The sequence below is a fragment of the Abramis brama genome (genome assembly GCF_963993115.1).
Source record: "Abramis brama genome assembly, chromosome: 3".
NCBI classification, from domain to species: domain Eukaryota; kingdom Metazoa; phylum Chordata; class Actinopteri; order Cypriniformes; family Leuciscidae; genus Abramis; species Abramis brama.
In genome coordinates this window covers 50,735,623-50,763,189 of record NC_139965.1, presented here as the reverse complement: position 1 = coordinate 50,763,189, position 27,567 = coordinate 50,735,623, and the positions used below count along the sequence as shown (strand labels likewise).

At 39.5% G+C, this 27,567-nt stretch overlaps 1 protein-coding gene across 1 annotated transcript in view; it reads left to right on the top strand.

The window, feature by feature from the left end:
• The first annotated feature begins 15,319 nt into the window (after window positions 1-15,319).
• arhgef40 (Rho guanine nucleotide exchange factor (GEF) 40) overlaps window positions 15,320-27,567 on the top strand; it is a 53,063-nt gene continuing 40,815 nt past the window's right edge. The window contains 6 exon segments of the mRNA XM_084109263.1: window positions 15,320-15,464; window positions 21,659-21,748; window positions 22,232-22,339; window positions 25,724-25,763; window positions 25,766-26,008; window positions 26,212-27,478. Coding sequence (XP_083965389.1) covers window positions 15,462-15,464; window positions 21,659-21,748; window positions 22,232-22,339; window positions 25,724-25,763; window positions 25,766-26,008; window positions 26,212-27,478 — 1,751 coding nt within the window. The 5' untranslated portion in view covers window positions 15,320-15,461.

The window sequence follows — 27,567 nt, the reverse complement described above, 5'->3', positions numbered from 1 at the left end:
GTCACTCCCGCTGCAAGTTTAAAAGGATGCAGGATAAATAAAGGATTATTTATACACCGTTCATTCATACATATGCTGAGTCACAGGATGAGTCCTCGTCGTCGAAAAAGTCCAAAATAGACCGTAAAAGGAAACGTGACCGGAGATTACAAAAACAAGGGTTAATGTCGGGATAGCTAATGCAGGAGAAAGCTTTCAAAAGAGACCCTGAAGTTGCCTGCTTTCTTCTCGACAGGTAAGTCAATGTTACGGTCTTAATTACAAGCTTTTTTTTCATTGCTTGGTTGTGTACTTTATTATATAGACAGTAGAACATTTATAGTTAAAAGTTAAACAGGCTCTTTGATGAATAGCAGCTATTGAGTAAAGTAACGTTAGAGAAGGCTCTGATGATGATGATATCTAACAATGCACGTACTTCAAAAAATATAACGAGTAAAGAAGGCATTACTACTAATTACCATAGTTAATGTTTTTCACAGTCAGTAATTCATACTGTAGCATTCTTTTTTTCGTTGTTTCAAGTTTCAGTTTGTTTTAAATAACAAACCTGTTCACCCGAAGAAAAACTCGAAGTGCTATTATAAGACATCCTGTCATAGATTTTTGGTACATAACGGCTACCGTAGATGCAACGCGCATTTGAAAAAGTGAGGCGCTGGAGAGCATTATTCGTTTGAATGCAAAATACAATTTCACCACTAGATGGGAGAAATTCATACACACAGTCCCTTTAAGGTTTATTTAGATATTGTCACCCTATTAAACTGATGGAATAAGTCACATTTTGTAGTTTTTGAGAAAACACAAAAAACGTAAATACACAATATATGATATTTGTGAATCATTACAGGCAAAAAGGCTTTGGCAATAGATGCCTGTTGACATACATAGAACACTGTCTGTCAATTATACATATAAGAATAAAGTGACTAGGCTCATTTCTAAACATCCTATTGTGACTTAGGCCACTTAAACACATAATAAAACTTCTCTTTAATAACATAGTGCAAACTCAAAACTGAAATCAGTGTTAGCTAATTAAACAAATGGCAGGTAGGCCTAAGTCAAACACTAATGAGGCATGCCCATCTCCTCACTTCTCCATATTATCCCCTGTGAGTATGTAGGTCTAGGTGGTCTGGATCTGGCCTACTACTTAACATCCCACTTGTCAATGCTGCAGGGGAATATAAACTTCTGCTCCCTTCTGGCTGTACCGAAAATTTGACGAAAGTTTTTGGGGTGTGGGTAGTTTCTTGAGCACATCACCTCTAGGGATGACTCCTTCATCATTTTCTTTAAATGTAAAGATGGGCTTTCCATTCACAGACTTCTTACAACTTTGCCTTAGAAACTTTGCACTGATGTCTGCACCCTCAACCTTCTCCACCAATCCAACGTAGTTATAGGATTTGGTTTTACCAGCAAAGCTCACAATGACAAAGTCACCAGCAGACAGATCCTTGTCACCATCATCATCATCATTCTGGACATCTGAACTATCATAATCAGTGGTGTCGTTAAGTGGAATGGAGATGTCACTCTCTTCTGAGCTACTGTATGTCACGGGTCAGGGTGTGTCACCGGCCCCTCTCTGTTGTTTGGTTTTGTCCTGCCATTTCTGCAGCTCGTGATGTGGGCAATTAGCACAATCATGAGCTGATCTTCCTCACCTGTCGCTCGTTTCCCCTACCCTTTATATTCCCAGCTGTGTCTACCAGTGTTGTCAGTGGATTGTTACATGTTGCGTGTGCGGTCCTTGTCTGTTTGTGTTCTCTGTTTTGCTTACCTGTGTTCAGGAAACCTAGATGTGGGGGTCGGTGCAGGACTGTTTGCCTGCTGGACCCAGTACTCGTTTATTGCTGGACATTCCTGGGATCTCTCTGTCTGTCGGTGGTCTCCTCTTCTCTCCACGTCCGTATGTGTGCGGGCTGTGCTCACAGGAACCACCAATCGGAGAGGCTTAACATTTGTTCACTGTGTCACTGTACTTTATATTGTTCACAAAGTTTACTAATAAACTTTTCACTTCTCATCACTGCATTTGAGTCCTCCTCCTCTCTATACACCAGGTCTACCTGACACTGTAGACATTCACTTTCTTTTTGGGTTTGGTTGGTTTGGACACTTTCAGAGCCCCTCTCTTCTTATTTTCATTCATTTTCTGTTTTTCAGCCCTTTTATTTTCTCTGTTGAGTGTGTTCTCCAGGCCAACTTCTGCTTCATCGTCAGTGGTGTCCTCAAGTGGAAGGCCCATGGTGCATTTCTTCTGAGCTACTGTGCACAACCTTTTTGGTTTGATTTGAGCCTTTCAGAGCCCATTTCTTTTGCCTTTCATTCTTTTTCTTTTCCTTTTCAGCCTTTTTATCTTGTTTTTCTTTGTGTGCCTTCTCCAGCTCCATCTTCTCAGGTGTGTCGGTCACGATTCTTGTTTTTACTTTCTTTCTCATCATTCTGGGCCTTCTTGCTGTGGCTTTTGGCAAGGGAAGTATGGGGGAGTATGACTTTTGGAGACACATAACTCCCATGGGCACCAGAACCAGTTTCATCACTTGATGAGTGCTCAGGATTTGGTTCCGGAAGAGTGGTAGGTGGCTCCCCAAAATAATCATAAGTGGGGGTGAGTTGTGCCACTGGCACAACTTAACCCAGGCCCTTTGGCACAAATCACCCCAGACCCACAAGTTTAAAAAACTAGCATGATCCAGCAGTTAAGAGCTAACATCATGCTAACTCTATAGACTCATTGTGTAGCCTGCTAAAGCACTAAAACGTGTGAAATGTTTTCAAACTTGTCTATAATTGTTCAGACACTACAATCAAAAAAACTTAATCATAGAAATTTTACTTTGAAAGGAAAAAAACAGTTTTTTGAGCTAAAATGTGCTTGTCTCTCTTCTTTGGAGGATGAGTAAAATGGATGGCTTTTCAAAATTATGTGGTCACATGACCAATTTCTTCTATGGTTTTCCAGAAACAAGGGGTGGATCTACATCCCCCCTGGCACAAATCACCCCACTCTCCCTAATTGTTTTCCAGCTGTGATTTTTTTTATATCATAAGTAACCTGCTCTGTCTTGTCTGTCGGTCCCCATGTCCTCTTTGCTTCGGGATTTTTCGAGAGGGGGTAAAATATCTGCGTGGCAGGGGGAGCTGCCACTAGACCTGTCACTCAACCCATCACCGTTAAATGCGCCTGTCTCGGGACCAGTCACGAATATGCGCCTGCCACTCGATCCGTCACGGATATGCGCCTACCGCGGGACCCGTCATGGATATATGCGCCTGCCTCGGGACCTTACACAATATATAAGGTGTTTTTAAACAAAATGCAGCGCGGATCCCCTCTAGCCAGCGGGAGCCAGAACGGTACGCACAATATAGGTAATATTCACCCAATATTCAACATTAACTAAACGTTTTTCACCTGCCTTACAGCTACTACCAGGCACTCCGACTGATGCATATGATCAAATAGACAGTTAGACATGCATCCCGCGTTTACTTTTATTTAGCCTACCCATTTGCCACCTTACTTTATATTTTTCCGCTGTTTAATCCGGAGTGCGAGTCTTGACACCTACGCGTCGCGCCAGCCACAACCTAGCGTCGCACCTGCCTCAAGATCTCTCACTTTTTAAATCTACCAGATTTCAATGTGATGCCCATGTGCAAACAGACAGTGCAATCCTGCTCTTATTTGGCATCTTATCTTACATTTTATTCGCTCTTTTTGTTCATAATGGAGCGCGCGTGTCAGCTCCAAGCGTCTCGCCTGCCTCAAGACCTCTCACTGTTTACATGTTAGGCTACCAGAGACACTCCGATTTATGCACAGGTGCAAACAGACAGTGCAATCCTGTTCTTAATTATCTATTTGTCATTTTATCTTATATTTTATTGGCTCTTTTTGTCCATAATGGAGCACGCGTCACGTCACCTATCAGTGTCGCGCCAGCCACAACTTAGCGGCGCGCCTGCCTCAAGATCTCTTACTGTTTACATGGCAGTAAGCTCCTGAGGGCCGTAGACCCCGATGATGAGGGCGACCCCTTGGACGGGGGGCTGGACGATCACGGTGAAAGTCCTGGAGGAGCGTGGGGTCTAAGATGTTGTCCCTGTGTACCCAACAGTGCTCCTCCGGTCCGAACCCCTCCCAGTCCACGAGGTACTGCAGTTGCCCCCCCCCGTCATCGGGAATCCAGAATGGTGCGGACCTGGTACACGGCTTCGTCTGTGGGGTCCACAGTAGGAGGAGGGGGCACTTCACCAGCATCAGCTTCTGTGGAAGGGGAAGAGAGAGATGCAGTGTAAGGTTTTAAAAAGGACACATGGAAGGTGGGTGCAATCCTGTAGTGACGGGGTAGTGCGAGTCGATACGTGACTTCATTGACCTGCCTCAGTACCGGAAATTGACCTATAAACCTGGGACTCAGCTTACGGGAGGGCAGCCGGAGGCGAATATCCCTGGTGGAGAGCCACACCAGCTGGCCAGGAGTATAGTGGGGTGTGGCTCTTCGACGTGCGTCAGCCTGTTGTTGGAACCTCCGGACTGCCCCCTGTAGGTGGACATGGGCTGAGTCCCAGACCCTCTCACTCTCAGTGAACCAGTGTTGGACCGCTGGAACGTCTGATGGTTCTCCTGTCCAAGGAAACAGAGGTGGTTGGTATCCTAGAACGCACTGGAACGGCGTCAGGCCCGTGGATGTTTGGCGTAGAGAGTTCTGGGCATACTCTTCCCATGGGAGATACTGGTTCCAGCGGTCCTGTGCTTCATGGCAGTAGGTCCTCAGGTACCTCCCGATCTCCTGGATCTTACGTTCCGCTTGGCCGTTAGATTGAGGATGGTACCCCGACGTCAAACTGACCGATACTCCCAGAATTTTGAAGAATGACTTCCAGACTCTTGATATGAACTGCGGTCCCTGATCCGATACTATATCCTCTGGTATTCCGAAATGGCGAAAGATCTCGGTAAATAATGTTTCTGCTGTCTTGAAGGCTGTGGGAAGCCCGGAGAGGGATATCAATTTACAGGACTTGGAAAATCTATCAATGACCACTAGAATGCAGGTCTTGGAGTCGGATGATGGCAGATCGGTGACGAAATCCACGGCGAGATGGGACCAGAGTCTGTTCGGGATTGGTAGGGGCATAAGTTTCCCTTCTAGGAGACGTCGGGGTACCTTGGCCATAGCACAAGCTGTGCATCCCTGCACGTATCGGGAGGTATCCTGAGCCATGCTGGGCCACCAGTAGCGTTGTTGAAGGAGTGAGAGGGTTTGTTGGCTGTCTGGATGTCCAGATCCTGGAGAGGTGTGTACAGAGTCCATGAGGGGAAGACGGAAATTGGTAGGTACGAAAATCTTCCCCTCAGGACCCCCCGGCGGAGCAGGTTCGGCAAGGGTGGCGTCGGCTATGAGCTCGTCAATGTTCCACTGGATGGGGCTGACAATCATGGTTGGAGGGAGGATAGTTTCGTTGATCTCAGTGGAGGTCTCGGATTGATAGAGGCGTGACAGGGCGTCTGCTTTGAGATTCTTGGAACCAGGACGGTAGGTAACTGTGAAGTTAAAGCGTGTGAAGAAAAGAGCCCACCTAGCCTGGCGAGGATTTAGTCTCTTGGCTTCCCGGAGATACTCAAGGTTGCGGTGATCTGTAATCACTTGGAACGGATGGTTGGCTCCCTCCAACCAGTGTCTCCATTCCTCTAGAGCCAACTTGATGGCCAGGAGTTCTCGGTTACCGACATCATAATTCTGCTCCACCGAGGACATCTTGCGTGAGAAGGCGGCGCACGGATGAAGTCATGGAGGGGTCCCCTGCCGCTGTGATAGAACTGCTCCAACTCCGTTGGTGGAGGCGTCTACTTCCACTATGAACGGTAGCTCAGGATCGGGATGACTCTTCTTCGGGGCTTCTTTTAGATCTTCAAAGGCTTTAGACGCTTCAGTAGACCAGGTTAACTGTTTGGTACCCTTCTTCACCATGGATGTTACTGGAGCGCAGATCTTACTGTAGTCGCGGATGAACCGGCGATAAAAATTGGCAAAGCCAAAGAAAGCGTTGCAGCTCTTTCAGGGTTTGAGGTTTAGGCTATCTATTTAAATTGATTTTATTTACTTTTTTTTTCAAATTATTGTTTTTATGGTAGATCATAATTATTAGGCTACTTGTGATCGATATTCTGATAAAGGTCTATGTAGAAATTACGGTTGTGTCAACCAAGTAATTAATGTCCTATAGCTCCCATCTTTCAAATTAGATGTTTGTGTGAAAAACTGTCAAAATTACAACTAATTACAATAATATAATAATTATAGTAATTACAAAATTACAAATTACAACTAATAATTAATATAGGAGCCAACAAGCGTGCTCAATTATGAACAAAAAGAGCGAATAAAATGTAAGATAAGATGGCAAATAAGAGCAGTATTTAATGTCTGTTAATCGGAGTGTCTGGTAGATTTAAACAGTGAGAGATCTTGAGGCAGGGGCGACGCTAAGTTGTGGCTGGCGCAACGCTGATAGGTGACGTGAAAACACTGTATCTGCGCCACTGATCGCAGCAGCAACGAGCACTTTTATCACTTGATTTAAAAAACACATATCAGTGACATGATGGGTTTTAACTTCATTCAGGAGATTTTGGGTAACTGCACAACTGACAGATGACTTTCAGCGCACCGCCAACGGTGTGTGTGTGTGTGTGTGTGTGTAACCATAGCGACAAAACGACCAACTTTCGGATCCTGCACTTTAGCCTATAATTTCGTTTTTAAAAATTGAATTATGTATTTAAAAGTTACAGAATGGATTCATTTGGAGACTCCGAAATCGGCAGAGATAGGCAGATATTTGCTTAGATGAATTTGTGTCTTTGATATCTGTGTGTGTGTGTGTGTGTGTGTGTTGTTAGATTACAGTATTGTATTTAAGATGGTGTTAGACTAAATAAAAGGTCTTTTAAATATCATCTGCATATCTCCGTTGTGTTGACTAAACATTAGGCCTAATCCAAGTTTATAATTGTGTATCTTTAATTTGATGTTACGATTTCATCTACACATTAAGTATAATTTCAATTGGTTACATATTTCTCATTCTTTAGACAGTTGTTGGAGGAGCAAGATGGTGTTGGAGGTGTTTGATGTTTTGTCAGATGAACCAGTCAGTACCAGTCATGTCAGTCCTCAACAGTACACAAAAGTTAAGGGAGTCTCAATCCTCTAATAGTGCAGTAACAGCCGTCATGCAATTGCTACACATAGTTGATCTCACCCAGTCTGCAAAAACATTTACAGTGAGCTCACAGTCACACACATGACATGGTCTGTCTCTGTATTGTTCTGCCTGTGTAGTTGAAGTAATACCATCTAATATGTATTGAATGTAAACTGCGGATGAACCCTAGTATGCTGCTGTTCTTGAATTCATACAAGTTATAGCTTAGCTTCAACACTAGTCTGTTTTTTTTTTTCCCCCCTCCGGTCTCGACTTGGTCTCGGTCTTGGTCTCGACTTGGTCTTGGTCTTGACTTGGTCTGTTTTGGTCTTGGTCTTGGTCTTGTCTTGGTCTCGATACCCTCTGGTCTTGGTAGTGTCTTGGTCTCGGTTTAGGCGGTCTTGACTACAAGTCTAGTAAACAGTGAGAGATCTTGTGGCAGGTGCGCTATAGTGGCTGGCACGACGCTTATTCTACGAAACGGGTGACATTTCCACTTTGCAATTTTCCAAATTTTCATTAAGAACAAACTTATTTTTTAAAAACTTACACCTTTAAAGATATGTTAATCCTCCAAAAAAATATATTTTTCCACCTCAGGCACAAAATCCTTAATAATATTATCCTTTTTATTCAGGCATGGGAGTCTTTCTTGTACCACCCCGTCACGGACAATATTTATGCCATTAGAGTAGTAAAACAAGAAATATATATTTAAAATCTAATGTTTTCCTAATAGTAAATTGTCTCTTTTTTGTAAAGCATCAACCGGAAGTCTGTAATTTAATCCATTATTTTTTTTCTTAGTTTTTTTATCTTGAAATATGAATTCGACATTTCAATGGCCTCATTGTTTGTACTGAAAAAACAAATTCACTTAAAAAATACAAATAAAGTTACATTTATTTGATTAGTCCACACAACAAGAACATCATTCAACATTAATTTATGCAAAATTGTATTTCCTTTCCCTAAAATTTTAACAAAAATGACCCCGTGACGGGGTGGTAACTGATGTCATGGAGTGGTTCACTGTGACAGGGTGGTATGGACAAAGTGTTTCACTATATGATCTGTTGATTTTAAACTTTATAAAACTGGGGGAGGGGAAACATTATAATTATATAACATAATAATGAGAGATTTAATGGAAAACTTTGGTCATGCTCTGAAAAACTGAAAAGAGCATCATATTAGTATTAGTAGACTGTCTGCTTAATAACTGCTAACAATTTATTGGTCTTTTACTTTTACAACTACTTGTCACTTTTACTAACCCGCACCCAGATCTAACAGTCTACTAACACTGTACTACAGTCTACTAATACTCAGCTGAGAGTTAGTTGACATGTAGTTGAAAAATTACTTTTTACTTTGTAAAGTAAAGTGTACAGGTGTACAGTAGTGAAGTATTTTTACTTTATCAGAGTGTTTTTCTTTGGAAAACTCTCACTCACTCACTCACTCACTCACTCACTATATCGCTTTCACTCACTATATCGCTTTCACTCACTCACTCACTCACTCACTCACTCACTCAACATGTCACTCACTCACTCACTCACTCACTCACTATTTTTCGAGTGTCTGTACTTTATCAGTGTTTTTCTTTGGGAAACTTTAACTTCACTACATTCCAAAGCATAATGTCGTACTTTTTACTGCACTACATTTCATAAATAAAAGTCTATGGTCCATTTTTTTTTTTTTTTTACCTTTGATACTTAAGTACATTTAGAAATGTAGTATTAACTTGCACTTGAGTAAAACTTTGAATTACTATTACTTAGGGCTGGGCAATATATCGCATGACATTCTTATGCGCATCTCGTCAGTAAAGCTGGTTCCTTGATTAGTAGTAAATTGCCATCACCTGCTTTCAGATGGAGCGGCATTTACTACACAGAGCCGTAGTTCACTGACAAGCTGAGCCATATCGCAGTAATTATCGTCACCCAGCCCTACTATTACTCCAATGTAATTATATATTAAATGAAATTCAATATAAAACGTAGTGCAGTAAAAAGTACGACATTATGCTTTGGAATGTTGTGAAGTAAAAGTTTCCCAAAGAAAAACACTGAAAAAGTACAGACACTTGAAAAATAGTGAGTGAGTGAGTGAAAGCGATATAGTGAGTGAGTGAAAGCGATATAGTGAGTGAGTGACATGTTGAGTGAGTGAGTGAGTGAGTGAGTGAAAGCGATATAGTGAGTGAGTGACATGGTGAGTGAGTGAGTGAGTGAAAGCGATATAGTGAGTGAGTGAAAGCGATATAGTGAGTGAGTGAGTGAGTAAGTGCAATATAGTGAATGAGTGAGTGAGTGAGTGAGTGAGTGACATGTTGAGTGAGTGAGTGAGTGAGTGAGTGAGTGAGTGAAAGCGATATAGTGAGTGAGTGACATGGTGGGTGAGTGAGAGACATGATGGGTGAGTGAGTGAAAGCGATATAGTGAGTGACATGTTGAGTGAGTGAGTGAAAGCAATATAGTGAGTGAGTGACGTGAGTGAGTGAGTGAGTGAAAGCGATATAGTGAGTGAGTGAGTGAGTGAAAGCGATATAGTGAGTGAGTGTGTGAGTGAGTGAGAGAAAGCGATATAGTGAGTGAGTGACATGGTGAGTGAGTGAGTGAAAGCGATATAGTGAGTGAGTGACATGTTGAGTGAGTGAGTGAAAGCGATATAGTGAGTGAGTGAGTGAGTGAAAGCGATATAGTGAGTGAGTGACATGGTGAGTGAGTGAAAGCGATATAGTGAGTGTGTGACATGGTGAGTGAGTGAGAGAAAGCGATATAGTGAGTGAGTGACATGGTGAGTGAGTGAGTGAGTGAAAGCGATATAGTGAGTGAGTGAGTGAGTGAAAGCGATATAGTGGGTGAGTGAGTGACATGGTGAGTGAGTGAGTGAGTGAGTGAGTGAGTGCGTGAGTGAGTGAAAGCGGTATAGTGAGTGAGTGACATGGTGAGTGAGTGAGTGAAAGCGATATAGTGAGTGAGTGACATGTTGAGTGAGTGAGTGAGTGAGTGAAAGCGATATAGTGAGTGAGTGACTGAAAGAGATGGTGAGTAATAGGTGTGTGAATGATATAGTGAGTGAGTGAATGGAAAAAAAACAGGATTAAGTTAACAGTAAAACAAAATTTTGATTAGCCTATCTTAGAATCCTTGATTTCACACATCCTCACATTCAAATGGAAAGCAGAACCACCCCATCACATCCCTTACCACCATGTCATAATAAAACATGTTACGGGGTGGTATGTGACGGGGTGGTAAATTTCATCCCAAAATGGCCACAGATCTTCCTTGTGGTCAAGTTCCTCACCTAGCATACATGCATTCAATCTGAAATACAATTTTCTTTGCATTAATAATGTAAAAAAAAAAAAAATCAGTTTTCCCTCTTTATTTTGCGTGACGGGGTGGTTGATTTGAGCTTGACGGAACCTGCCTAATATGAAAAAGGAACAAATAACAAATGTAAAAGAATGTCAGTACTTGCCTGCTTTTGTTCTTGGTGGCTACAAGGCTCAAATTATGTCACTTCCGCTTTGTGATGTCATTTAAATCAACAGTCCATGATTTATAGATAAAACAAGTTAGTGTGACGGGGTGGTAAGTCAAACTGAGGGACGCACACAAATCATATTTAAAAAAAAAAAAAAAAGGTTTATTTTGAATAAATATATATCTTATGTAAAAAGGGACACACATATAATCCTGAAAATAATAAATGTTTTATAAAAAACAACAACTTATTTGGTGATATTTTAGATGCAAATGTCATGTTGGTCAACACGGACATGTGAAATTGGCTATGTATGTACTAATGAAAAATGATTAAAAATAGTATGTTAATCTTTAAGAATAGTATTTTATCATATATCATGTTAACAAGAACACTTGAATTAATAACTTTAAGCTTTGGAAACACATTTTGGGAAATTTTTGTGCCTTATGCATCTCATCAAATGTTGCGGACCCAAATGGCACCCGTTTCGTAGAATGACTCAAGAGCCACGAGATGTGCTCCAATTCGGGCAAAAAGAGCGAATAAAATATAGGATAAGATGACAAAAAGGTAAATATGAGCAGGATTGCATGGTCTATGTGCTCGTGTATCAATCGGAGTGTCTGGTAGATGAAAACAGTGAGAGATCTTGTGGCAGGTGCGACTCTTAGGTGCCGAGACTGGTTATATCCGTGACTGGTGGAGTGGCAGGCGCAGTGACAGGCGCATATAACGGTGGCAGGTGCATATATCCATGACTGGTCGAGTGGCAGGCGCATATAACGGTGACTGGTCGAGTGGCAGGCTCGGTGACAGGCGCATATAACGGTGACTGGTCGAGTGGCAGGCGCATATAACGGTGACGGGTCGAGTGGCAGCTGCCCCTAGCGGTGACGGGTTGAGTGACAGGTCTAGTGGCAGCTCCCCCTGCCACGCAGAGCTTTTCACCTACTGTGAATGCGTGAGAGTTGGCAGCCCTGCATCAATAATGTAATGTTAGCTAGCAGGCTAGCGGAGGCAAAACTTTGCCCTTTGTTTACATCATAGCTAAAGCAACTACATAAAGCTTATAATTGGAACTGTTAATAGAAAACACAATGACAAATAATAAGACATACTTACATGTGATCCATAAACAACAAATTGTCCCAACAAAATGGGAATGGCTACGTATTTCAGGAGAAGCTTTTATGTGTATAGCCTGCATTGTACTCGGTCTGTCTGCTGTTCTCCATAAAATGTGGAAAACAGAAAACAGTTGAGGATATAGGCTAATGTTCAGGAACAGTGTTAAAAATAAATTTTAATCTCTCTAATTAATCGTCAGCCTTAGGACAAACTTTTTCCGGGGTGTAAAAAAACAGTGACAACAACTCTTCATATTCTCTAAAGTATATGGCCTCAACCCCTTTGTTGCGTGTTTCCGGGGGCAGGGTTTATGTAAATTTTAGGGTTTGTGATGTCAACAACCTGGGAAGAAGCTCATTGTTGTCCCTGCCAGCCATTTGTTGTAGTATTTAAAAAGCCATTTCTGTAAAAGAAAATATATCTCTTTGCATTGAACTTTGAGAGTCGTAACTTTACAGACTGTAGGGGAGAGTGGGGTGATTTGTGCCAGGGGGGAAGTAGTTCCACCCCTTGTTCTGGAAAACCATAGAATAATTTGGTCATGTGACCACATCATTTTGAAAAGCAATCAATTTTACTCATCCTCCAAAGAAGAGAGATACATGGCATGAGAGTTAAGCACATTTTAGTGCAAAAAACTGTTTTTTCCCTTTCAAAGTAAATTTTCTATGATTAAGGTTTTTTGATTGTAGTGTCTGGACAATTATAGACAAGTTTGAAAACATTTCACACATGTTTTAGTGCTTTAGTAGGCTACACAATGAGTCTATACAGTTAGCATGATGTTAGCTCTTAACTGCTGGATCATGCTAATTATTCAAACTTGTGGGTCTGGGGTGATTTGTGCCAAAGGGCATGGGGTAAGTTGTGCCAGATCCAGACCACCTAGAGACCTACATACTCACAGGGGATAATCTTGAGAAGTGAGGAGATGGGCATGCCTCATCAGTGTTTGACTTAGGCCTACCTGCTATTTGTTTAATTTAGCTAACACTGATTTCAGTTTTGAGTTTGCACTATGTTAATAAAGATAAGTTTTATTCAGTTTTTAAGTGGCCTAAGTCACAATAGGATGTTTAGAAATTAGCCTAGTAACTTTATTCTTATGTTACATAATTGACAGACAGCGTTCTGTCAACAGGCATATTGCCAAAGCCTTTTTTGCCTGAAATGATTCACAAATATCATATATTGTGTTGCTATGGTGCTCTAAATGGTTGCTAGGGCGTAGCTTGATAGCTTCACAATGATCCTGAGAGACTGATTGGTCGTCTGAGTAAAATGAGCCCGCCCCCTTGTCTCTGTGACACTGTGATCCAGAGTTGTGTTCAATACAAAATCCCTATGCAATTGACCATAGTAGGAAAAACGCATGCTATGGTATTCCAGGGTGACAATATCTAAATAAACCTTAAATTAGTCATTTTGTATTGAATTTGTCTTGCTTTCATATAGCATACGGTTCATAACAGTAAAATGTTCTGTTTTACTTCAGAAAGCACTGGCACAATTTACCCCAACATATTTCCCCAAAAGGCACAACTTACCCCGCACCAGGGGCAAGTTGTGCCATGAGACCACTTTTTTCCCAAAAGCTATATTTCTGAAACTATTTATTTCAGATCCAAAGTTATTATCCTCAGGGATGCACAACATCCTGAAATACATGTACATCCTTAAGTTGAAGGCATTACTGTCATGGCCTCACTTTAAAGTCACTTTGAGTAAAAACTGGCACAACTCACCCCACTCTCCCTATATCCTCCATCAGCAACATTACACACCAGGGGCGGTTTCTTCATTATGACGATAGGGCGACGCACCACCACCAAAGTGCGAAAGGGACTTTTCAATCACATTCACATTCAGCCCATGATTCAACCACAGAGTAACTAGCCGTCTCTGCCTCCAATCTGCGTCAAGTCACATTCTGTGGAGTACCGCCTCTTTTTGGGCGATTTCACTCTGGCTGAGAATCGCCCAGAGTGTTCCCATAGACTTCCATACAAAGATATTTTTTTCGAACTGCAGGCACTGCAATGCATTTTCTCTGGGTTCCGGGAGGGCTAGCACTAACATGCATTCGTTATCATACGCAACCTTAACTTGTGCAGCGATTGGTGGGGACAAATATACCTCTATTGATAATCTTTAAGCTGAAGTGACATCCAATAATTTCCTCAGTGCATAACTTACATTTCATGGACATATTCTCCATCTGTAAATGTTCGAAAGTAAAGCAAATATTTCCATTTTGCTGTCAGAAGTGGACGAGCCAGCAAGCTCTGTGAACGAGCGCCGCAGACAGAGCACAATAGAATATGAGCGCAATAATTCTGACAAAAATATACATTAACACTAAAATATAAATATATTTTGCTAAAATATTTGTTGTTGAATATTTGTTGTTGTTGGAACATGTGCTAGGCCTATAGAATTTCAAACCTATAGTGTATTTTTATGTTTTAAAAATAAAAGTTTTGTTTTTATTTCTTTTCTTTTTTGTTTAGTGAATTTAACGTCTTCTTTTAAAAGCATTATTTTGTTTTTAGATTGTAATGATACAATGTTAGAATGTAATGTGATTTGACTTTTTTGCACATAATAGAGGTTACATTCACTTTGTTTTCATGGCCTTCAATATGAACATTGTAGGAGAATATTGATCAGGATATGAAAAAAAATGTTTGTTTTTAAAAAAAAATTAAATTCAGATCTTTTTTAATTCAAATAGAAACAAGAATAAATACTGAGATTATACCATACATCGCCATTTAGCCCAAAAATACAGCTTTTTCTGGCTATAGCCTATTGCCCAACCCTATACCTTATGGCATGCTTTAAATGCTGAATTTTCCATTTTTAGCTCAGCAGTAATAATACATTATTATCACTGTTAAATGATTATTTAACAATTAGCCTACATTCAGTCCTGCATTAATAATTCAGTTTGTTTGTGCTTTTTTTGCACCAGCCGCCACTGTTACACACTAACTAAAGGTAAAAAAGTTAAATCAGAATCAAGAACCCCTTTAAGGTTAAGCATATTTCTCTTCTCTATAATGTAATTTTTACTGTTGACCACCAGATGGAGACATTTCTCATGTTTTTATTAAATAACGGTATGTGTTTGTGCCATACAGCATTGATCTAAATCAGTGAATTTACAAGGAGATTCCACCGTGTCAAAAATTCACAAAATTATTAGTGGTCGCAATTATCTGACACGATAAAATCTGGCAGTTTTAAAATAGGCTAATAAATAATCATAACTAAATGTACAAAATGCATATTGATCAACTACAAAACTCGAGTAAATCAGAATGGTCAGTGTTTCTTTATGCAGATGATGGCAGTGGAGGACAGTGGAAAGAATGACTGCGACTCACTGTAGCTCTTGTTCAGCAGATGGGAGGGACTGACATATGCCTCTCTCCCTCCCTCCACCATCAGACTCCCGCATTTCACAAAACTTCAGACTGAGAAACACCGAAGCGAAGGTTTAATTCGAGCAAAGGGATCGTTTGTCTGATGTGGATGTTCAGAAACAGAATTAAGAGAGATGTAGTCAGTCCGGACGGTCGCGTGAAGTGATGGTGAGTCCAGTTGTCTTTCAGGAATGTTTACATTTGACATTTATTAGCAATGTTTTTTATCCAAACCGAATATAAAATAATAAAAAAACACGATTAATCTTAAAGAGGCTGTTACAGAAATGGTGCGATAGCTGATACAAAGTTACAAAATCGACCTTAATGTGGACTTTTTAGAGGAACTTTTACTTCGGGTATGCTGGAATCGATGATTCGTCCATAATTTCGTTCAATATGCTATAACATCTTCATTCATAGCCGTATTTAAAAGGAATCGGTCTCTTTTTGTTTGAAACGACAGTAGGAATACAGAAATGTACCACATTGCTGGTCAAAACGCCTCTGCTACTACAGTTTAATGTATGGGGTGGTCAAAATAAAATGACAAAAAGGTTCTGAAAGCTTCTCACACTGAAGAGACCCCATATTATTGTAGCCTACTACGGTTTTACAGTGCCGATAATATTGCAGTTAGGCTAGGTGGAAAGAAACCACGGATACTATGGTAAATAAGAATACAGTAGGAAAAACTGAAGGTGGGAATTCCCCCTCATCTCTTCTGAACTTATGAGGAAAAAAAATGCAGGACACACCGATGTTTATCAAACTCGGGACTTCATGGTTTCTGGACTTTCTTTATGACCGTGTTTCATGTGAATAGGATAGAATAGAATAGAATATGAGTGAAGTAAAACTAATATAATAGAGTAATTTAAACGAAACTGTTGAATACTGGTTTAGTTAAACCAATAAAATAGAATTATTGAAAAAATGAATTAGAAAAGTAAAGTTCAATTAATTAGTAGAGTAAAGTTTAATGAATAGATTAGAGTATCTGAATATAATTGAATAAGTCTGACTTGAAGCAAATATATTATAAGTGCATAGATGAATAAGAGAATGTGGAACTAATAGAATAGAACAGCTGGATAAAATACAATTAATGAATGTAACCAAATTGCATAGTGAAATAAAACAACTTTTATAGTTCAAAACAACATTAGTTTCCATGACTTTCAAATAGTTCCATATGAATAGACAAGATTATTAGTGAAATAAAACATAAAGAGTAGTAAAAATAAAATAGTTAAATATAATAGAATTAAGGGAAGTTGAACTAATAGAATAGAGTAATTTGATAGCAGAATAGTTGAGAAAACTTATTAAGAGTAAAGTTCAACGAATGGAAGAAGTCTGTAGTGAAACAAAAATAATAGAATTGCTAAGCCAATTTACATTTCTTTCTTTTAGAAAAGCCGTTAAAATGTGAGTTTCAAATACGATTCATCAGGCTTTTGAGGATTGTTTATTTGTACGTCTCTCAATCGTCATTGCATTATATGAACAGAATTGCATACTTTTAAAAAAAAGGATAGGAAGGAATAAACAGAACAAACAGAATGGTATATTTTAAATATTGGTTTCCATGACTTTCACACAGTGTGACTGAATGGCTCTGTGAGCTCATTACACAGATAATACGTGATAATAGTGTTAATCAGCTGTAATGAGGTTATTGCGGTGTTCTGGACGTCCTGCATCAGTCCCAAACACCCACAGACGCTTGTTACTGTCCATCTGTTGGCATGTTTACAAAAACAAACTGAGGCAGATGAGGGCCGAATGCTGATGTGACTTCAGCTGCTGCCAGTGTTTGGTGTGTGTGGGACAGGGTGGAGCAGTCTGGCTGGGATATATAGAGACAGAGAGAGGGAGACTGTTTTACTTTGAGAGAAATGAAAAGACGTGATGGTGGTTTGGGTGAAGTTGCATTTTCCACATAAGACCTCAAATAGAGGCAGATGATTCATTTTCAGTTGGGAGAGGTGAGAGTACACGGAAAAATACATCAATACACACTTACAAACTCACACACTAATATAGCAGATGGTTTTATCCAAATTGATTTACAAATGAAGAACGTCACAAGCAATTCATAGTGCACAGTGTCTAAGTTTAAAATATATAAATATAAATAATATTAGTACACAAGCTACTGTAGGGTAGAAGTGAAATGCACAACAAATAGGAGGACACACATGCACACAAATTGTATCTTATGCTTAAGCCACCCTTATAATAAAATGTCATTGCATTAGATACTGTAACAAAACTTCAAACCAAAGTGTCCTTTACTTTAAAGACGGCACAGGCAAATCCTTTCACAAAAAGAGAGTTTGTTGGCAATGGCAATGGTAACACATTTCCATGTAGAAAAAATTGTGCCTCTTTGTGGTGATTAGTGGAACACGTTGATAGTTAAAGTGATGAACTACACTTGCAGGGACACCTGTATGAACTTGAGGACAACTGACTTTACACATCTTCTAAAAATAAGCAAAACACCAGCTGATTCAAAGACATTGAAGAAAAAATTATGAAAAAGCAAAGTCAGTGTCAAGAGGAGCTCTAGCATTGTTTGTTTGCAGTTGAACCCTTACTTTGTTTTTATTATGCAATGACATTCAGACATTTTAGTGTCCAAGGCAGGATTGAGTTTCAAAACTTGGGGCCACTGACTGTAGATACACGCATACACAATTTTTATTGGACAGGTCAGTTGTGCACCACAAACACAATGTAAAGGCCAGTAATGGTTGAAATATATTCAGCTCAAGTACGTGTATGCAGTTATTTCTTAATTTACACATTGTTTTCAGATGGTAATATTGCAACTGTAATATTGCATATTGCAACAAAAGTACTCATTGCATTGCAAATACTGTGACTTTAGTCATCACAGACTTGAACTATGATTTGTCATTTGCTAATTGGTTGCTCATTGGACAGAAATTGGTGCGGTGCAGGATGAGTCATCAATATTTTGGTCTGTTTTTGTCGGATAGACTTGATTTTAAATGCATATATCTGTGTGAGTATGGAAATAAACACATATGAGCACATACACACTACGTTGAAAAGTTTAGGGTCAGTCAGATTTTTTTATTAATTAAATTAATACTTTTATTCAGCGAGGACATCAAAATGATCAAAATTGACTGTAAAGACATTTATAATCTAACAAAAGATTTCTATTTCAAATAAATGCTTGTATTTCAAACTTTATCTGTTCATCAGATAATCCTGATAAACGCGTCACAACAAAAATATGAAGCAGCACAACTGTTTTCAATATTGATAATAATCAAACATGTTGAGCGGATTTCTAAAGGATCATGTGACATTGAAGACTGAAAACTCAACTTGTATATAACATTTGACAATATATTCACATAGAAAAAAGTTATTTTAAATTGTAACAGTATTTCACAATATTCCTCTTTTTACTGTATTTTTGATCAAATAAATGCAGCGTTGGTGAGCATTAGAGAGAAAAAAAAAAGAAAATTCGTACCAATCCGAAACTTTTGAATATTAGTGTATTTGAATGCAACTTTTTGCACAGATGTCTATATAATATAACACACGAACATGGCCTAAATTAGAACTTCTTTCTGTATGAGATACGACTGCTAGTCACGTTTAAGTTCCTAATGTCTTCAAATAGAAACCGGTTGCAGACATCACTTACTTCATGATTTAAGACGAAAGAAACTGTTGGATCAGATGTGTCTGTGGGTGAAGTTCCTCTTAGAAAGAGGAAAGAGTTCTTACTGAATATTTTTTTCTAGCTCTTTTCCTCCATTCACCCTCTCTTTTGTTCCCTCATTTGCCTGCATCTGGATTTTATCATTCTGTTCTTCAGCAGTGTCTGTCTTTCACTATCTCTCTCTTTCTGCATCTCTCGCTCTCGACTGACTCTTCCAGTAGGATGTGCTGAGAAAGAGAGGAAATTGAGTATAACAATGACACACACATGCACGCATGATTTCAGAATTTTGATAAAACAGATCGCAAACTTTTCAGTTGTATTAATACTTCATTAAACTCCTCACAATCAATGAGAGATTCACACAACAGTTTTCAGAAACACTTGAACTAAGGATGTTTAAACAACAGATTTTCCAATATTGACTTGTGGGTTTGTCTGAAAAATTAGTCTTAAGGATGTCCTGAATTATCAGACACATTTCTTAGGGGGTGTCGCCCCAGGATGTGTTTAAAAACAGCTAGCAGAGCTTAAATGATGGATTTTTAGACCAAACATGTTGTTGTTTGCGACAATTGTATGTGGACTGCATAGAAAAGTGGAAAGATTCTGACCTATCTAGCTAACCGAAAGAGAATACTATTGAATACTATTAAGATGATTAGCTAGATTTTGAACATTTATACTGCCTGACTTAAGTATGTGCATTCATTTGTTGTTATCCTCTTGTGACATGTTCACCTTCCCCCATTTTCATCCAAAAAAATCATAGTTTCCCCCCGTTTTGTCTTTAATTATGTTTCTCTTGCATTCTTTTTCATTTTACTTTCCTGCCATTTTCCTTCTCGGTTTGTTTTTCTTTCCTCACCCTCCCCACCACCCCTAACATGCTGGCCTTCCTGGCTGACTTTCCCTCTCTCTTTTCCCTCATCTTTTGTTTATTTCACTCACTGCTCACTGAGTGGGAGACTTTTGAGAGTGTTTGTGTGTTTGTGAAGACGCTTCGGCATAATTATTGTCAGATGATAGTTAGAAGTAGTTCCTTAGAGAAGGAGAGAGTGAAGAAATAAACGAGAGGAAAGTGTACAGGGTTGCTATGACGACAGAACAGTAGTAAAATAAACATCAGTGTTCATGTGCATGTACTTGTGTGCTTATTGGTCATCCTGTGTTTCTCAGGATGGCTTCGAGCTTGTGTCAGTGCGCCTCATTCATAAAACACAAGCAGAACACATTTCTATGTAAGAACGGAATTATGGACGGTTCAAACCAAATTTTTTCATGAATGAGACCCAAATCTTTTTCGTGCGTACAGGCCACACAAATTGTAACATAAAATGTCTGTTACCATCTCTGAAAACAACCACAAGTAAAAAATACTATAAAATAGAATAAAATATAAAACAGAGTATTTAAGACAAAATATAATATAATAATTATAATTATAATTATAAAACCTATGACATTCCAGGCAATCCCTATATCCAGAGATCGCTGCAGCAGAATAAAACGCAGATAGAGATGGTTGTCTAATGAAACATGAATACAATAAACACACAATTGGGACAGCATATGGTTTATCTGTGTTCTTGACATATTAAGTATTTTCATAAGAATAAAGTATATTTGTAATGCAATGCTAATCGACATAGCCTTTATCACTGTATAGACCCTACTATAAAATACTATAATTTATGCCTCATTCTGTGATATAAAGCCACGTCAGATCACAAAAAGAAGTTATTTCAAACACTTCACTCGACTGATGTTATGAAGTGCGTTTGGAGTAAAAGCATGCCTTTAAATGTTCTCTTTTGTTTTGTAAACGCTTCTCATTACAGTTTTGAAAAAAGGTTTTACGCATGTTGCTTTTTCAAATGCACGTTATAAGTGAATCAAACTCACAGCGCTTGAAAAGATGGAGCAGCATTTACTGCAAACTGATCGATCTGCTCTGACCTCAGTGGTGTGCTCCACCATGAAATTCTGCGCATATATTTATTTATTCATTTGTGATTTCTTAATCGCACTAAGCCAAATCGCAATTTCGGTTTAATTTTGGTTTAACTTTGGTTAATTGTGCAGCCGTAGATTAACCACACAACAAACTCTCACTTCACACAAGCAAAACTGTATAGCATGCGTGCTACTATGGTACATTTATTCACCAAACAGATCGATTTTTTCATAGCACATGCATTATATATGTCGCACTGTACAGCCCTGGCGTATGTGTCAGTGCTGGGGAAACTACTGTAGGTATGCCCAATTTCAAATACTTCTGCACTATTTTATGCTATTTTGTTGTACGAGTAGACTATAAGACCTTAATTCTTTCACCTGAGATGACGCTATCTTTATAAAGTTCTATACTTTATGGCAGAGTACATAGTGTAAGTTCACAGTTTACAGTTGGCCAGCCTATATTATTTGGGACACAAGACATAGGCCTACAGTTTCTGAATTCATTTCTCATGTTGAAAAAGGGTCATGATGACCATTTGGTCCACAGGAACTTTTAGATGCTCTCTGGAACACGAAACAGGAAGTTGTGTTTTTGAGGAGGAAGAGCAGAACAAGCAGTCGGTTGTGATGACTAACATGTGAATCGCTTCGTCAGCTTCTGTTTATATAATCTCTGTTTCAGGGTTCAGAGGCGGTTGAGGACTGTGTGCAGGGGGCGCTATCCTCTCTCTATCCTCCTTTTGAAAGCACAGCTCCTCCTCTCCTCTCTCAGGTAAAACCATCAATCTCTACTTTCTCACTTTATTGGGCTGTTGGTTTTCCTGAAGCTGACAAACAAAAATCCCCAATATCATATCTTTCATTGACAATTTCTGACTATTTATTTTCAAGCAATGTCGACCAAACTCAGCACTGTCCTTTCTTATGGTTTACCATGTAGTGAATACCCAAACTGGATATTTATTGATATCCATTCAACATCATTAACACCCTAGCAACTGCCTAGCAACTGCCTAGCAACCACATTTACCAGTGCAACCAAACCTAAAATTTTGCAAAGTTTGCAAACTACCCAAGACACGTAACCAAGTTCAAACTCTGAATTTGTTCTCATTGCTTAATTGTTAAAACTACATATAAGTCTTCATAAAGACAACATTCATTCTGTCTTGACATTTTTTTTTTTTTACTAGTTTTAGTTTCCAGTCATACAATTGTTCTAAAATGACTGCGTATGTTTGTTTGTGTCATGTAGGTGTTCTCCGTACTTGAGTCCACCTATCAGCATGACAGCTTGAGATATCTGCTGGATTTCTTCATTCCTGCCAAGCATCTTCTGCATAGATTACAACAGCATGCATGTGTAAGTGTTCTGCTAAGGCAAGCATCACTATTACTCATATTGATCATACTTAGAGAATATTAAACTTCAGTTTGTTAAGGAAAGGCGTGCTATTTTATTTTTTAAGGGATCAAACCAAGATGGATATTATATATATATCCTGGTGGATATTAAAAATCCCATAGACTTAGAGGGATATGTGTTCAAACTGCAGGTAAATGTGGCTGGTAAATGCAGGTAAATGTAAACCACATGGAATCAGATCTTTTCAATTCTGATTTGGGCCACTTCCATATGTGGTTCTAAATCCGAAACAGGTCAGATGGTTTGCAATGCAGTCTGAACAGTCTGAACAGTCAAATCGGAATTCATGTGACTTTTATGTCACTATAGAGCAACATTCGTCACATTTCTGCGCTCATGGGAATCACTTCAAAGATTTTACATGCCTGAAGAAATCAAGATATTTGCAAAAGGTAATCAGTGGAAGGATAGTGATGTTTCAGAACTTATAAGTATTACAGTGATAGCTCTATAGACAAGCAAAACATGAGGGCTTGTATCATAAATGTTTAAAAACTCGCATCCTCGTCTTTGTTTTTTATATTGCCTGCGGGTAAATTGGTAAATTCACATTCAAAACAACAATTTGAACAGCTATACAAAAAAATGTATCGGAACTGAGCACTCACAGTGTGAACGTAGCCTAAGATTGAATGAGGGACCTGAACCATATCAAGAAACCAGAATATCAGATGTGCTTTTTTTGGCTTGAGACAGTAAGCAAATTCCTACAAACCCCCCCACAAAACTCTAGCAAACACCCAGAACACCTTAGAAACCACTTCAAAAAATGTAAAAATCTACTGATCAATTGCAATACCACACTTACTAATATCACTTACGCACACATGATAATTATTTATATGCAAACAAACAGAAACAAGCTAAATGTTCACTATGAAACTCTCACACTTGCATAAATACAAGACACACATGCATTCTCAGCCGACTCTGTTTTCATTGTCGCTATGAGAAGCTGCCAGGGACAAGAGCCTCAGTCTGAGTCATGATGGTAATTCTTACCATATGTGTGTGTGAGAAAGAGAGAGACTAGAGCCTGAGAAAGGCTGGAGGAGTGTTTGGTTGAGAAATGGGGGAGGGATAAACAGACCGAACACTGGGGCACATTGAGAAAAAGGGTAGGAAGGGAATATCAGAGTGAGAAAATTGTGGGCTGTTCACTGAAAGAAAAAGGAATACAACTTCACAATCATTCTTTAGATGGGATGAAGATATGACTATATAATGACTGTACATGTCAGACAATAAAGCAGAGGGTGGGGTTTAATAGGAAAGGGAGGATGATATAGGAGGTGAGGGGCATGGATTCCTCAACATAATTTAATCATGATCCTGTGAGTGATCACGGATCAGGAGGGATTCATGTCATGGGATAATCGGCTCTATAGCCTGAAGAGAAAGCATTTGAATCTGTGTTTAGATTTTCAGTTGTGTGGTAATATATAACAGAATTTAATATTTAAAGATGCAGACAAAATTGAGGTAATGAGCAATGTTGCACTAGCCAAGAAGATCCATGTGCAGTTATCAGCAGCAGCCTCTTGGCAATTAAGGGTTAGATGCCCTAGATAGCAATGTCTATAATAACATTTCATTGGTCTAAAATCCTGCTCCACATGACTATACATTAAACATCAAGTGCCAGATTTACTAACAGCTTGCACCAGTGCAAACTCTCATTTGGCGTTAAAAAAACTACTTTCAGGATTTACTAAAGACACGCAGTGAAAAATTAGTGCTGAAAAGGCCAGGTCAAGTCAAGTCACCTTTATTTATATAGCGCTTTACAGTGATAACAGGAAAATAATGCTTTGTTTGTGTCTGCTGTACAGCAGATCTAGAAGAAAATAGCGTCATTGTCCAGCTTAAGTAAGTTCAGTGATGGTTCATTTTTGATGTAAAAAAGTTATTAATTTAGTTCATTTATATATATAGCCGCTCTGGAGAAACCAGTGATGTCATCGTCCAGCTCTGTTCAGATCTCATATAATGGTGTCAATGCAGGCAGATCAATAATACTGTTGAATATTAAGTGTCCCAAACTAAGCAAGAAAAATGCCAAAGGCGACATTGGCAAGGAACCAAAACTCCATTAGGTGACAGAATGGAGAAAAACAAACGAACACTGTATGATTATGATTCAGGCAGCATTACAGGTCAGAAGTCAGATTGGATCGAAACATTCAGAATATTCTAGGCACAGTTATTTTTGTGGCTGACCTGATTGCAAATGCTTTTGTAGGAGTTTCGCTTTCAGATGCAAAATTTATGGGAGGAGAGTATTTAAATGAATCACGCAAGGTGATTTACTAGGGTTTACGCTCGTCAATTTACTGGTATTTGCGCCATTATTTACCACCCAAAATAAGCATGTCTTAAAACAGACTCTAATTTGCGCTGCTCTAAGTTGATTGCGTTGGCCATTATGGAAATGATCCGGCTGTGTCTGTGTTCCTTAAAGGGATAGTTCGCCCAAAAATGAAAATTCTGTCATCATTTACTCACCCTCAAGTTGTTTCAAACCTGTATGAATTTCTTTTTTCTGCTGAACACAAAAGAAGATATTTTGAAATATGTCGGTAACCAAACAGTTGATGGACCCCATTGACTTCCATAGTAGGAAAAAAAAAATACTATGGAAGTCAATGGGGTCCATCAACTGTTTGGTTACCGACATTTTTCATCTTCTTTTGTGTTCAGCAGAAAAAAGAAATTCATACAGGTTTGAAACAACTTGAGGGTGAGTAAATGATGACAGAATTTTCATTTTTGGGCGAACTATCCCTTTAATGTGTGCGTCGTCAGTAGATCACTCGCAGAACTTTCCACTCCCATCTGCGTTTTTTTGGAATTGCGCTCTCATGCTAATTTGCCCTGTTTAGTAAATCTGGCCCCAAATATGTACTGATTGGCTGTGATTGTGTTGCATCATTTTGCTGGAAATAAGGTTGTTACGATGCTACAATATAAGTTGGCACTAGAATTTCACAATTCTTGATAACTATTTTGAAACCGCAACGAAAACTAATACTAACCTAACTAATTTAAATACAACTCTTGTAAGGTTATTGAAGACAAGTAATAGTCAGTAATGAAGTAAAATTCTGTGTGCACAGAAGATTGTCTCTCAGAATGCCTGTACCAAATTGAGACCTTTTTTGCATCTTATTGTGTTTGAATGGTTTAAAGATGTGTGAAAGGTGTGTGTTTTAAGGTTTTGTAAAAAACTGGATAAATTTCAGGCTTGGTTTTAATGCAACTGTTTTAGATCACTATGACATTAAACAGGCTTAGTAAGAAATATTTATCTCTTCCTTTCAGTCTCAGTATCTAGGCTGTCTCTTCTTGCACTCTGGTTGGCCCTATGTTTGGGAGAGAAGGTAGTAGTACAACTCTCTACTTTGGACTGGAGACTCCTGCGTAGTACTGACTTCTACCTACAGGTGGTCCCCTTCTCGACACGTTGTCCTCGCCTTGCTCTTAAGTGCCTTGCACCTGGTGGGCGGAATGTACAGGAGGTCTTAGTGCCGGAGTCACAGCACCCGCTGGTGTTTACTTCTGAGTGGCTACATTGCATCAACAAGGAGCGTGGCTGCAAGAGAGAAGGTAAGACAAAAATTAAAGAATAAGGAGACCAGTGGTTAGGGTAGATAGTGGTGAAATGGGAGACCAGTGGTAAAAAAAATGGTTAAGCACATATAAGAACATTTTAGTTTGTCTAAAAAATGTCTTAAGCTTTTGTTTCCCTATAAATGATACATAGGGCGGAGCCTCTTTCTCAGTTCTTCTCAAACTTTCTTGCCATGTAGGTGGAGGATGTTTGGACACCTGTCTGGTGAGTACATGTGACGGAGTGGTCCGTATTCCATGGGAAGAGGTGGTCTATCCTAAACTCCTGCACAATCCATCCGATCCTCTCCAAGACAATCCTGACCCAACTGACTTGTCATCAGGGGGTTTGGTCCTTGGTTGGGGCGGATCTTCAGAAGAGCATGATTCCTGGTCTTGGGATGAAGAGGATGACTTGCCTCCAGATGGGAATGAGGCAGAGATTGAGGCCACAGTAGAATGTCTGCGCAGAAGCAGTGATGACCACCTTGTAGGTGATGGTGCTGGAGATTATGTTGAGTTGCTAGAGCCCAGAGGAGGACCAGATGGTGGTGCTGATCCTAAACAGCGCTATCTGGAGATGCATGGTATATGTAAGACCAAAACATTACCCCTGTGTCGGAGGGGTAAAGCAATACGACTACGAAAGGGGAAGGGGAGATGGTATGGGAGGACTGAACCTGGTGCTAGGGCTGGAAGTCTGGTACGAAGGGATAGCAACAACAATGCTAAGGATGGTGTAGTTTCCTGCAGTGACTTGGCTACCTCACGGCCCTTGCCACGTGTCATTGATTTAGGTCGCCAAAGGAGGTCACATTCCCCTTCGTTTCAGGACTCTGATGAAGGTGCTAAAGACACAGTAGGTCTCGAATTCAGATCCCATTGTATGGACAATCCGGCCAAAGAGAGGAAGCCAGGGGTAGGAAAAGAGAGAGATGGGACTGGAGGTACACTGCCCTGGGTAGAGGGTCAGAGAAAAAGGGCTTCAAGCAGGCAACATTCCATAGATGCAAATGATGTGGCAAAGAACAACGCAGAGAGTCTTGGAGAAGGACAACAGGACCACAGTCAAAGATCACACTGTGGCTGTGATGATAACATATTGGACAGCACTTTAAACAGTAGACATGAGCTTGCAACAGTAACAAATCCCTCCGATGCTGCAGATAATGGCACTATCCCATTGGCTGTTTATGAGGAAACAGAAGGCATAAACAAGCAATCTGGACAATCTAGGACAAGTACAACATCCCTCCGAGATTCTTTCCTGAACAATGCATCTGATTTATCAGGTTGTACGCAAAGCAGAACCAAACATTCAGACAATACCAGTGATGAGAAAACAGATAAAATTCTGCCACCATCAGGTACTATGAGTACCATGGGAGAAAAGCGTGCTGGAAAGTCAGATAACTTTGTTTGTCCCAGAGGAAAAGAAGTAAAAACGGGTGGATTCAGAGCACCCAGGTATGGTCATGTAGACATTTATAGTCCCAAATATGAAATTCCATTAATGCTTCAAATATTTGTGTTTGCACCATTTTGCTGTGCTCAGC